General features: G+C 37.5%; 1 protein-coding gene across 5 annotated transcripts in view; it reads left to right on the forward strand.

Annotated features, from left to right (window-relative positions):
* LOC149179936 (ras-related protein RABC1-like) overlaps positions 1–13,730 on the forward strand; it is a 510,646-nt gene that overhangs the window by 249,679 nt on the left and 247,237 nt on the right. For 2 of the 5 annotated variants that reach the window (XM_089418081.1, XM_089418083.1), the window contains exon 4: positions 13,240–13,329. The exons of 1 other annotated variant lie outside the window; for it this stretch is intronic. In XM_089418081.1, the coding sequence (XP_089274207.1) occupies positions 13,240–13,329 (90 nt within the window). The remainder of the gene's footprint in view (positions 1–13,239; positions 13,330–13,730) is intronic. 2 more of the 5 variants (XM_089418082.1, XM_089418085.1) reach the window with 1 other exon arrangement.

The raw sequence follows: 13,730 nt of genomic DNA on the forward strand, positions 1-13,730 counted from the left end.
CCGTCACACTCGTACTGCTCACTAGTAGTGCCTTAGTCCATCAAGACCACTAAACATCGAGACTTCAAGAGGGCTGCCTCCTATCACTATTGCAAGCCACATATGCTACAATGAACACCGGCTCATCAACTGCTCTTTAGGTTGGCCAATTCCCAAGTTCCAGTTTGCCACGTTAGCAACAACTTTAGTCCATCAAAGTGTTGCACTTCGGCATCGTCCTTCACCCAACCTTCAGCTGCTCTTCACCCTTCAAGATAACTCGTCTATGGCTACTTTGGGTAGCCAACATGCTGCCCTCCAATAGTCCTATGGAACCTAATCTTGTCACTATTGAATCTGCACCTAATATGACTTTTCCTCACCTCGAAATGTCATATAAATGGCTCCAATAGGCTACAACAAGTCTGATCCAAACACGGTCAAGCCTTGACCGAATACATCTCTTCAAAACACTGTTGTTCACCACGCTTAACTGCTGCACTCTGCAGTTCTGGTTAGGGCATCAACTGCAACCCTCAATCCTCCACGCAGTCATCAAGTCAAACCTTCTAAGCCTACGGTTCACCAAGGGGAGACTCTCCACTGCTACGCTGCCCCAAATCTAGGCTTAATAATTCAACACAACGCTTAGAGATAGCCTAGTTGGTTGCTATGGCCTGCTGCCTAGCACAACAACTGTTGTAGGCCTTCGGTCCCCAAACGCAGCCGCAAATTACCTTCAAAACAATGCAGACAACTCCTAATTTCCTCTACCCAAATAGCCCTTCAATCTAGCCCTAATCCGTACTTAAGACAATCCTATTCACGCCTCAGAATAACCCTTCAAATGTGCCACATTGTCCCTACAGCTCCTGCGGCCCAATCAAAAAAATGCATTGTTCTTTTTACCCTCTTTCACACTATCTTTAAGTCTCCTTTGTTGCGGCTAAATAGAGATATTCCTCCACGAAATTTCATAGCTCTTCTTAGAGATATATTGCCACAAATGGATCCAATTCACCCTCTATTTATAGCAAACAAGAGGGCTTAACAAATTTTTGAAGAGACCCATCTATTGAACGAATTTTACATCAAGCCTACATGACTTGAAAACCAATAATTACTAGTCAACTTCAAAAGTTCATTTCTCTCTAACGACAACTTAGAATCGGATGATTCTCGTTGCATTGGAATCGTCTCGCCAAGAACTATCATCCTCATCCATCACATGTCGATTTCTCATCACATTTTTGGCCCAAATCACAATGGGTACAAAACCCCACACTTGGATTCCAAGCGCACAAGCTGCCCTTGTGGTGCTTTTCCCTCCAAACCCTGAACCCTAGGGCTTGGAGTACCTCCCAAGCTACACAAATAAACACTCCCTCTTAGCGAGGGAGGTACTTCCAGGACTAGGAAGTAACCATCATCTGGCGACACTAGCCCATCTGGCATCCATCACTACAACATACCTTGTAGATGAATCTGATAATCTCGATAATGCCTCTAACTCATCACATCTGAACTTGAAGATATCGAACCTCCATAGGACTTCTCCCTCTGAGGCTAGACTCCCTCTGAACCTACATGATCTCCATTGGCTCAGTCCTGCAAGCACTCATCCTCCTGAATCAAATACCACTCGTGCAAATCCCTCCAATCTCGGATATGCAACATCACGATCCAATGAAGACTCTAGCCTGCCAATTTGTAGTCCATCACATGAAGCCATCTCGATCAACCTGATCTTTTCCATGCCAAAGAAACCCTCGAGTTGTCCCAACCATCCATGACAAGACATAGGAAGTCCATGATCTACAAACTGCCACACAACACACTGAAGTGTACCAATTTCACCACCAATCCACCATAACTCCTAACCCATCTCATCATGTAGTCTATCAAGACCACATCTCCATGTCTTCAACTGAACCCTCTGCTCATGATCCAGACACCCACAACTCCTTCTGAGTTGCTTCATTGTGCACACTTTGATTCAATGTCCCTCAAAGTAGCTCAAATACGCTTTGAAACCACATTGAATATCCACGACCTTGGGTCTAGGTTAGAGTCTTAAAATCACTGACACTACCGAACCAAAAATCTCAACCATAAACTACTTTGCACTGCAGAAATATAAAGCAATAAATCACATATGCACAATATACACAGTTTTAAACAAAAAATGTATAATAATGTACAATCACCATTCTTCATTATATTAATCCAAATCTGATAAATACAATAGTCTATGGTTACAAGATACAATAACAAACTTGGATGCAACACTTCTATGTCGTATCTTGTCCTATCGGTCTGTCGCACCTGTACTTCTCACTAGTAGTGCCTTAGTCCATCAAGGCCACTACACATTGAGACTTCAAGAGGGCTACCTCCTATCACTATTGCAAGTCACATCTGCTACAATGAACATGGGCTCATCAACTACTCTTTAGGTTGGCCAATTCCTGATCTCCAATCTGCCACGTTAGCAACAAATTTAGTCCATCAAAGTGTTGCACTTCAACACCGTCCTTTTCCGAACCTTCAATTGCTCCCTGTCCTTCAAGATAGCTTGTCTAGGGCTACTTTGGGTAGCCAACATGCTACCCTCCAATAGTCCTATGGCACCTAATCTCGTCACTGTCGGATCTGCCCCTAATATGACTTTTCCTCACCTCAGAATGTCATATAAATGGCTCCAACAGGATACAACAAGTCTGATCCAAACACGGTCAAGCCTTGACCCAATACATCTCTCCAAAACATTGTTGTTCACCACACTTAACTGCTACACTCTGCAATTTTGGTTAGGGCATCAACTGCAATCCTCAATCCTCCACGCAATCATCAAGTCAAGCCTTCTAAGGTTGCGGTTCACCAAGGGGAGACTCTCCACTGCTACGCTGCCCCAAATCTGGGCTTAATACTTCAACGCAACCCTTAGAGATAGCCCAACTGCTGGCTATGGCCTGCGACCTAGCACAACAACTGTTGTAGGCCTTTGGTCCCCTCAAACACACCAACAAACTGCCTTCAAAACAATGCAGACAACTCCTAATTTCCTCTGCCCAAACAACCCTTCAATCTGGCCCTAATCCGCAATTAAGACAATCATGTTCACGCCTCAAAACATCCCTTCAAATGTGCCATGCTATCCCTACAGCTCCTGCGGTCCAATCATAGAAATACGTTGTTATTTTTACCCTCTTTCACACTGTCTTTAAGTCTCCTTCGCTGCAGCTAAACATAGATATTCCTCCACGAAATTTCAGATCTCTTCTTCGAGATATATTGCCACAAATGGATCCAATTCACCCTCTATTTATAGCAAACAAGAGGGCTCAATGAATTCATGAAGAGACCCATCTATTAGACGATTTTTACATTAAGCCTACATGAATTGAAAACCAATAATTACTAGTCAACTTCAAAAATTCATTTCTCTCTAACGACAACTCGGAATCGGATGATTCTCATTGCATTGGAATAGTCTCATCGAGCACTATCATCCTCATCCATCACATGTCAATTTCTTATCACGGTTTTGGTCCAAATCACGATGGGTACGAAACCCCACACTTGGGTTCCAAGCCCACAAGCTGCCCTTGTGGTGGTTTGCCCTCCAAACCCCGACCCCTAGGGCTTGGAGTACCTCCCAAGCTACACAAATCAACAAAATGACCCTCAATTTGAGCAATCTCGACACTTGACTTCCCTTCAAAGCTAGTCGTCCAATTAGGCCTATGCAGGCTCTGCGTCACTCTGATGTTGTTGGCACACGTGTTGCCTGAATCGACTGCCAATGTAACCGTCCTACCTGCTGTTGACTGGGAAAACACTTCTATGGCCCTTTAGAACCCCTTCTTGGCCTCTGGAACAAAAAAATGTTTTCTCCTCTAGCAAAATTGAACTGCCCTTCTAAGGCTTCTGCGTTGCCTCGGCGCAACCTCCTAGAGAAAATCTCGGCCTTTCTGTAAAGTATTCACTAGATCTAGAAAATATTCTCCCAACTTCACTGCCCCTGCCCCTCTTTGTCTTTGCTTCCTTCTTTGGCTTGAACTCTCCCAGGAAATGTTTTTTCTCCCTAGAAAATCGAACTCTCCAAGGAAATCGATCTCAAGTATATGTTCTCCATCTACCCATTGACTTCTTCTTATAATCTTATGTTGGACCTCCAACGACCAAGATTAAAACTTAATCAAGGGCTAAGATCATATCAAAGTCGATCCGTGTGAGTTTCTAGATGATTCACACCTTATCTCAATTAATACTGATTGATTAGCCACTTTCTCTAATTTTAGACTTGGGAAATATTTAAAAATAGGCTAAGAATCTAATTGAGACACTTCTAGTTGGAATTTCCATAAACGATTTCTGGGTTATGGAGAAATCTTATGTTTTAGCCTTTCCACAAAGTTTCAAGACTAGAATGCCTTCGATACTACAAAATCTAACACTCCCTCTTAACCAGCAAGGTGTTCTAGTGATGCACTATTGCTACAACACCCTATCTCTGTATCACCCTCTATCACGCTACTGATGTTTGGCCATTGTGAATTTCTGCCATTTCCCACCAACCACTACGCAACTTTGATGTTGCATCCATGCTACTGCTGACACTGATATATTGTTGCCAACTCTGCATCTGCACTGCAACTCCCTCTCATCTATTGTTGTTGCAACTACAACTATTGCAACTAAGAAGCATCCTAAATACTGAATCATCTGTGTGTTTGTGCTGCATTTGTCACCTAAGTATCTGACTACTACTAGCCCATTCAATGTACACAGGGAAATCTGCGTTGCTGTTGACTCTGATACTAAGCCTCTTGCTTTGTTGTCAACACTGCACTGCGCTTGTCAGCACCTAACTGATACTAGTATGTAGTTGTCCCTCCAAAATCTGATTGCATCATTGAAATTGATCCATCCTGCTACTGAGTACTGTGGGCCCCCATAACAAGGTAATGATCCATGAGGTGGACACTTCAATGGACCCTGTCCAAAATCTGCAACTCTGGGACTATAGCTCCATATTTCCTCCGGGAGGTATAGCTATATACATAGCGACATCTTCCTCTAGACTAGAGGACAACTTGTCTATCTCTGCGGATGATGCTGCATGGTCCTACTTCTCCTTCTTGTCCTTCTTCCTGAGAGGACACTACATACTATAGTGGTCGAGCTCGTCACACCTCAAGCACATGACATTAGATAGGTCCTTCTTCTTCTTCTTGTCCCCTTGTCCCTGGCTGGGATCCTTTAATGTTAGGACCACATTCTCTTCTTCACCTTTCATGCCCTTACTACTGCTCCCAGTGATGGTACTCTTGAATAGAGCATGCCTCAAATGTTCCTGTTGTAAGTCAGACCACATCCTGTCCCATCTAGGCAATGTGTCTTTGCCTAAAATACTTTGGACAAACACCTACCATGCCTCTGAGACACTGTTCAGTGCCAACCGTACAAGATTTGGTGGTTGAGGTTCCTCCCTAACGGCTACAAGCTGATCTTAGACCTCCTGAATCTTGGTGTCGAAGGAGTGTATGCCTTCACCCTTCCTCATTCTGATTCTCCTCAGCTTCTCCGGTAGGAACATCTTCCGTTTCTCGGAAGTTCCTTGATACAGTTGGATGAGAGCATCCCACATTTCCTTGGTTATTCATTTTTCTGCCACATGTCAGACTACATGGTCTCGGACTCCATCCAAGATCAATCTCTTTGCCTTCCCCATCTCCTTCTTGTACTCCTTGATATTGACATCCTCGAGTACTACTACCACATTGTCCACATTGGATTTTAGGCCATGTTCATCTAATAGGAAGGTTGTCCTGGCCTTCTAGATGACAAAGTTGGAGGCTCTCTCCAACCTATCTTGATCTTTAAGCCCAATTGTGGCCATCCATAAATCTGGTCGAAAATCTTGCTCTTTCCATCTGCGTGGCTGCTGAATCTGCTACTCGCACTCCCTTTTGGAGTGAGAAATTATGCTCACAACTTCTACCAATCTGCAACAGAAAAATTGGATTTCTAAAACTCAAAAGCCCCTAAGAGAAATTTCCCTCTATGTATGCTTTTCTCTTCCACTTGACATTGATTATGCTACTGCAAAACCCTTCTGCATCCAAGCAAGGAATCTGCTCAACAAAAAATTGATCTGCCTCACCGAAACTGCTTTCTGACTTTGCTACTTCATGTTGGAACTTCTTTTGGGCTTTGCAAATTTTTCCTGCCACATGCATTGGAAAAATCGAACCCGCTACCCAACAATTCAATATGCTAAGCCAACCTTTGCACAAATCTAGAAATCGTGTTGCCAGACTCCCTGAATCTAGACAATTTCTACCTTTCACTTCTGAGCTTCCCACCTGATCACACTCGCTCTAAGACCATGTGAAAATCTCATCTATTGAAATTTTATTGCATCAACTAGTATTATTTCTTCTATTTGTTAATTGAATTAACAGTTTATTGTTATGGAAACAATGAAATAAACACATTGCAATCTTGAAAAAATTAATGCGGAAATAATAACACTAGAAACTGAGAAATATTCTAGCGCACACATAAAAAGTGACAGTTATTTTTGGACAAAAGTCTCCAGAAAAACCCAACATGGGAAAACCGGTGCAACAGTTGAGGGTTTTTATTATTATGCACTAGTGAAATTATCTGAGTACAATTTGGATGTCAAAAATTGTTAGTCCTGCAAAGAAAGTACTGGGAGGGAAATTACCCTCACTCTGAGCAATCCCAACACTTGACTGCCCTTGAAAATCTAGTTGTCCAACTGGGCCTGTATAAGCTCTGCATCATTCTGATACTGCCTACCACCTATGTTGCTTGAATTGACTGCCAATCTAATCGTCCTACTTGCTGCTGACTGGGAAAACGCTTCTCTGGCCCTCTGGAACCCCTTCCTAGCCTATGGAACTAAAAATGTTTTCTCCTCAAGTAAAATTGAATTGCCCTTCTGAGGATTTTGCATTGCCTCTGCGCAACCTCTTGGAGAAAATCTTGGCCTCTCTGCAAAGCACTCACCAAATATGGAAAATCTTCCTTCGGTTTCACTGTCCCTGCCCCTCTCTGTCTCTGCTTCCTTCTTTGGCTAGAACTCTTCCGGGAACTGTTGTTGCTCTCTAGAAAATCAAACTCTCCAGGGAAATAGATCTCAAGTGTATGTTCTCCATCTACCCATCGAATTCTTATCATAATCTTTTTTTGGACCTCCAACGACCAAGATTAAAAATTAATCAACAGCTAGGATCATATCGGAGTCGATCCATGTGAGTTTCTAAATGATTCACACCTTATCTCAATTAATATTGATTGATTAGCCACTTTCCCTAAGTTTAGAGTTAGGAAATATTTAAGAATAGACTAATAACCTAATTGAGACACTTATAGTGGAATTTCCATAAACGATATCTGGGTTATGGAGAACTCTTGTGTTTTATCCTCTCCACAAAGTTTCGAGACTAAAACACCTCCTATGCTACAAAAATTAACATTTCTTAGCTTCTATCTAGGGATCAACTTTTCATTTATGGTAGCATTTTGGAACAACTTCAAGATGGCATCCCACATCTTGCATGCATCCAATTATGCAATATGGGGTATGATATGATTTTGGATCCCGCTTGGACAATATGCCTAGCTTTGGCATCCTCTTTGCAGTAGGTCGCTAATTGTGTCAGATTTGTCGATACAACATCAATAGATGTTGCATATTTCTTCAGACAATGCTCCTTCTGCAATAATAAAATTATGGATTTCCAGATACCAAAGTTCGATGCACCATCAAGTCTATTCTAATCCCTCAATCCAACTGAAGCCATTTCTAAAATCATCAAACAATAAACTCCAATAAATCTGAAGAGATCTGTAGAGAGTTGATTTGTGTGAAAACCTTTGATTTCTTCTTTGAAACCCTTGCGCTCAGATAAAAATAAAATCTCAACATTATAGTTGCTCTTATACCATGTGAAATTTTTGGCGAGCCAGAGGAACCGAGTTAATTATTTTCTATTACTTGTTTGCAACAAGTTAATTACTTTGCTGGAAGTAATGAATAAAAACATGAAAAACACCTTTCAAAAAATACAAATTGTAGCAGAAAATGCGAGAAACCAATCACACAATGAAGACAAGAATTTTTGGAAAAAACGTGCCTTGAAAAAACCCAATGTGGGGAAAACCAATTTTTAGTTCTTAGAGTTTATATTAATATCTTCAACAAAAACTACTATTGAGAAATTAAAAATGCTTGCCTAACATTGGCAATACTCCAACAATATTTTTATCTTCAGTTCTGAACAAATCAAATTGGGAAACTTCACTAATTCCCTTTGCAGATCAACTCAACCCTTTTTGGCAATTTGCACCACCCTCTGGGATTCGCACTGGCAACCTCCCACAATTCACACTAGCAATCTAGCAACCACCATAAATTTGATTTTCCTTTCCTACAATTCGTACTTCTTGCAATTCGCATTGCCATTGGAAACTTGATTTGGCCTAAGAATTCAATTTGGAAAATTGCATTGGTAAACTGGCAAATTCAACCTCCTTCTACAGAAATAATTCTCTCCTTTTGATACTTAGAAACTCAAAATCTTTGTGAAGAATAAATTTCGGGCTACTAAAACCCTCTTGGTGTCTCTAAATATCACACCCTTGAATATCTCCAATGTTTCCCATTGACCTCCGTTATAATCTCTCATCCAGGGATGAATGGCCACGATTAGAAGTTCACTTGATCCAATCGATGGCTAAGATCATTTTAGAAGCTTTCCACAAGCTTCTAGAGGTAAATCGATCTTGTCCCAACTAATGTCAATTACTTATCCACTTTCCCTAAGTTTAGACTTAGGATATATTTTAAAATTCACTAATTGACATGATTAAGATATTTTTCCTAGGTGAAACTCAGGAAAAATTACACGGGCTTGGAAATAATTAATTCCTTTGTGTTTCTAGCCTCAATGACACCTCTCAAGACTAAAATACATGTCCAAGCTACAATATTTAACACATGTTGTAACTACAAGTATCTTGGACTTTCAACAGTCTGTCAAGTAGTGCATGACTCAAACAATCTACACTGGATTGGATGTGTCTCCATGCTCAATCATCAAAATGCAATTTTTGTAGGAAGGTTATCCAGTGGTTATTGCAAGTTAGCGAAGATTTGGACAAGGAAGGTTGTCCACTTGTTATTGCAAGTTCATTAAGGTTTGGACCATGGTTTTAAAAATAAGCCTAGTACAAACCAATATTGTTCAAATCAGTCAACTGTATAGGGATAGGTAACAAATTGGCTAGCAACTCAGATCGATGGGCTAATTCGTATTGGTTTGGTACCAAACTAACCCAAACTAGCTAGTCCCAATTTGAATTGGTTGAGCAATTCAGAATAAAAATGAATAAAATCTGATGACATTCTTGGAAAAAAATGTGTGGTCTTTCATTTAGCTCTATTATTGTTGAGTGGGAATTCCTATGAGGCTTAGAAGGTTTTTCCAAAGTTCCTTTAGCAACTAAGTCTATTTTGATGAGCAAGGTCTGGACAACTACGAGGGCACCAACTTACCTGCAACCTTATGACTTTGATTTTGACCCTTGGGCAATTTTTATATTTTAAACATTCCCTTTCCATTATGATCAATTTCCTTTTGTAGTAGAATTGATTAGAGAAGCCATAGACCTTACATTAAAACTTTTTTGAAAGTTTCTCTTTAATTCGCTTGTACAACGATGTCACATGTTAAGGTGTGTAGAGGATAATGTCTTAAAGAGATACCTTTAGTAATCAAACTAAGTTTGGTAACATTGTTAAAGTGTAGAGACTTAATTATCTTATATCAACGTGCATCCTCACATGCCATGCACTTGATCATCAAATTAAGGATTGTCTATTGGCTAGACTGAAAATTGTTGTACAATCTAAATGAAATTATAATATTATAGAAGATCATTTTTAAATGTATTATGAAGAACTGGGGAATTTGAAGTTTAAAATAGATGTTCTAAGAAAAATAATAAAACAATATTGAAAATAGTAAAATAAAATCCATGAATTTTTAAGGAAATATTTCTTTTTTAAAATTGTATTTTCGACTTATCTCCTTATACGTTTCGGTACTCATTGGATATCCAATGAATACCCTCTTTGCATGCTTTTGAGTAGACCCACATCAAGAAAAAATGAAAATACATGAAAAAAATTGTTTATTTCATGAAACACATATTTTCATTGTTTTTCAATGTAGGTCTACTCAAAGGTATGCAGAGAGGTTACTTGTTGGATGCAAAATTAAATTCCGCATCAAACGAGTTTTTGCACTTGGACATTTGAGTAAACATATAAGGAGATAAATCCAAAATATAATTACAACAAAACAAATTCTTCTTTTCCAAAAATATTTACCCCTTGGGATAAAATCATTAATTTTGAGACCCATTTTTAATCTCAAAATTCCCCTAATGGACTAGAGAGTATGATTGTAATTTGGCTTCCATTTTTAATGCAAGTCGAAAATATGTTCGAGGGGGTAATCGACTAGAGAATATGATTGTAATTTGGCTTCAATTTTTAATGCAAGTCGAAAATATGTTCGAGGGGGTAATAGGGAAGAGCTCCAAATATTTTCTAAGATTAGGAAATAATCCATAAATATACTTGATTTTGAGTGTATTTAAGATCTAGTACTTGATGGATAGATGATTGAATTGCTAAATGTATTGCTAGACAACCTTCCTCCACACACTCGGGATCTTCCTTTGCAATAGACCTACGCTGGATAGCTTTGTCTCAACGTATATTGATCTCTTGTGGGTCAATTGATTGGTAATGCTTCAAAGACCAGTACAAAGAGTTTCAAGGATATTTACTATAACCTTGATTATCTTTACATCATTAATCGGTTTTGGCTTGTAGCATTATTTTAGATGACATAATCTGTAATTATTTTAGTTTTAGGTTGTTGTTATCAAGTCATTGTCATTAACCCTTCATGTTATTATCCTGGCACATGGCAGGTATAACGCATTGTTAATGTGTTGAACTTTAAATAGTTATCTTTTGACCAAAAATCAAATGCATATTTGTTAGGTGAACTTTATAAAAAAAAGTCTTTTTTATATATATTTTTATTATATTAAATTTAAATTTTCAGAATTATAATTGGTCAAGAAAGCTTAGGTCTTATTTCGTAATCATCTTACCATCGTCAGATCATGTTGCTGTCGCTGCTGTACGCCAAATCTTCACTGCACCTCAGTGATTGCACAGGACAAGCCTCGTTTGTTTTTCATATGTGGCTGTACAGTTTCGTTGTCCGGTTTATTTCTCTGCTCCAAGCCATTACTCTGCACCAACCCTCTATAAATATCGTACTAAATTCATAATTGTCCTATAAATTCAAACCACACTGACTCGCAAGGTCTATGCAGAGCGCTCAATTCATCGTTCCGGGAACCTTACTCACTCCTAAGGTCTACGCAGAACGCTCAATACATCGTTTCGTCCTTCCTTCCTGGAAAATTTATAGTTCAATGGCCAACACCTCCAAAATTGGCAATTGTAATTTTCTATTCTTTAAATATAATTTTTAATGTAAAGTAGAGTTAATTATTTCAAAATGCAAGACACTTCTGGAAATTTAATAATTTAAAATTATTTTGTTTTTTAATTAAAATTTATTTCTTTATAAAATCTTAATATTGTATTCTTTAAATTATGTTTTTAAACTTAAAAGTGAAAAGTGAAAATTTTTATTATAAAGATATAAAAGATTAAAAATATATTTTTCCAAAATAAAATTGTAAGAAAAACAAATATTGATACAGTTTTTTCAAGCAATTTTAACTAATCTCCTTTGAAATAGGAAAAATCATAGTTTTGGGTTGTTGATGCAATATAGGTAAATATTTCATGTATTTTCAATGACATTTTTCTGCATTTAATAATACAATTTAAAACATAGAATATTTGAAATTTTATTAAAAATTCGATCATTGAATCAAACAATCATTTATTATTACACATTTCAGATATTTTAAATTTTTTTTGGAATGTTGAATTTATTTATATCATCAAAAATACATTTTAAACGAGCAAAACTCACATTCTCACTTACAACCATTAAATTTTTAAAATAAAACTTAAAATCATTAAATTAAATTAAATTAAAAACAAAAGAATCACCAAAAAAATAATTTAAAACTTAATAAAAATCCTCCTATAAAATTCAATAAAAAAATATATTCCACTAGCAATACTTTCACTACTCATCAACTTTTTAGGTCGTCATAGGGGAGTAAACTGCCTGAAGTTCACCAATTTACCACCACTAACCTAGTTCAATTTTGACGGTGTGGCTCAATTGGAAAGCACTTTGCCAACAATTTTGTATCTTGGTTTTTTCCTTTCAACTTTTTACTAACATATATTTGACTCTAACTAGCTACATTATCCTTGCCTCTCCATGTGCACTGTCTTGCCCATTGGCAAATTTATTTTCTGGCAGTTAACAATTTGCCATTAAACTACTTAAACAATTTAGATACATATAGAGCATAGAACATCCAAATCTATTATATTTTGTATGTTAAATAAGGTTTCTATTCTATTTTTTATTTTTATTTTGAATGAACAAAAATATCTTTTTAATTTTTAATGAATAAGAAAATATTTCGACATTCTGATTTACAAAAATATTATAAATAAAAATATTTATTATACTAATTAAATTGTTTTTTTTCAAAAACAGTTATATTTTTGATTCAGAAATTAAAATATGGTTAAAAACATTATTCTAACTATTATACTATGTATTATTAATTTATACATATAGAGTAAGACCAAATTTTCAATATAAAGAATCCAAAATTTGTTTGCTTAATTGGTGTGTCTAAATAATGACATATATGAATTTTATGAATTAAGAATGTTTATTTTCTTTGTTGGAATAGCCGAGAGAGCTTTGAATTTTGTGGTTTACATAGAAAGTAATCACCAATTGAGCTACCCTATTTTGTAGCCCTTGTTAAAATATGAGAGTTAGTTCATAATTTTCAAAGTTCAATAATTAAACTAGTTAGCAGGAAATACTAACTATTCCACCTTTGTTTTATTCCAGATTTAGAAAATTTTGAGAATTCACATTTTACTACCTATTTCTTTCTTTCTTTCTTTCTAAATAGCTTAATAACTTTTTAAAAATATCTATGTTATATTTGACTGATGTGTGGCAGACTATTCCCTTCTCTTATTTGCAGCTGGTCAAGAGAAATTCAGGACGCTGACGGCTTCATACTATAGATCAGCACATGGCATCATACTTGGTAAGACGTTGTGTTTTTTTGAAGTCTATATTTTCCATTGTATGTGCTTAGGACATGTGGGTTATGTTCTGAATATGATATCCATTATCGTACATCTTTAGACTAAAGAATACCCACGGTTTAAACCTAGTTTGCCTAGCAAATAAGACACCAAAGTTCATTTGGTGTCAGTATGTGCTTTTAAGACTAGCAATGCTTAGTGGTAAAGTTTAGTCCACAAGCGGAAAGGAAGGTAATGTCCAATTCGTGGCATTTGAAAGGCATTGCCAGTGGTGATTCTCTTTCACCCCAACCTCAAACCTAACCATTCCTCTGAAACACCTTCACAACATTGTGTGGTCCCAGACTCCTGCTAGATGACGTTGTCTACTTAGGTTCCTTGTCTCCCTCTCAACCTTCTA

Source organism: Pinus tabuliformis, chromosome 3_2 (genome assembly GCF_031772625.1).
Source record: "Pinus tabuliformis cultivar Carrire ecotype Pingquan chromosome 3_2, CPIR1, whole genome shotgun sequence".
Classification (NCBI taxonomy): Eukaryota; Viridiplantae; Streptophyta; class Pinopsida; order Pinales; family Pinaceae; genus Pinus; species Pinus tabuliformis.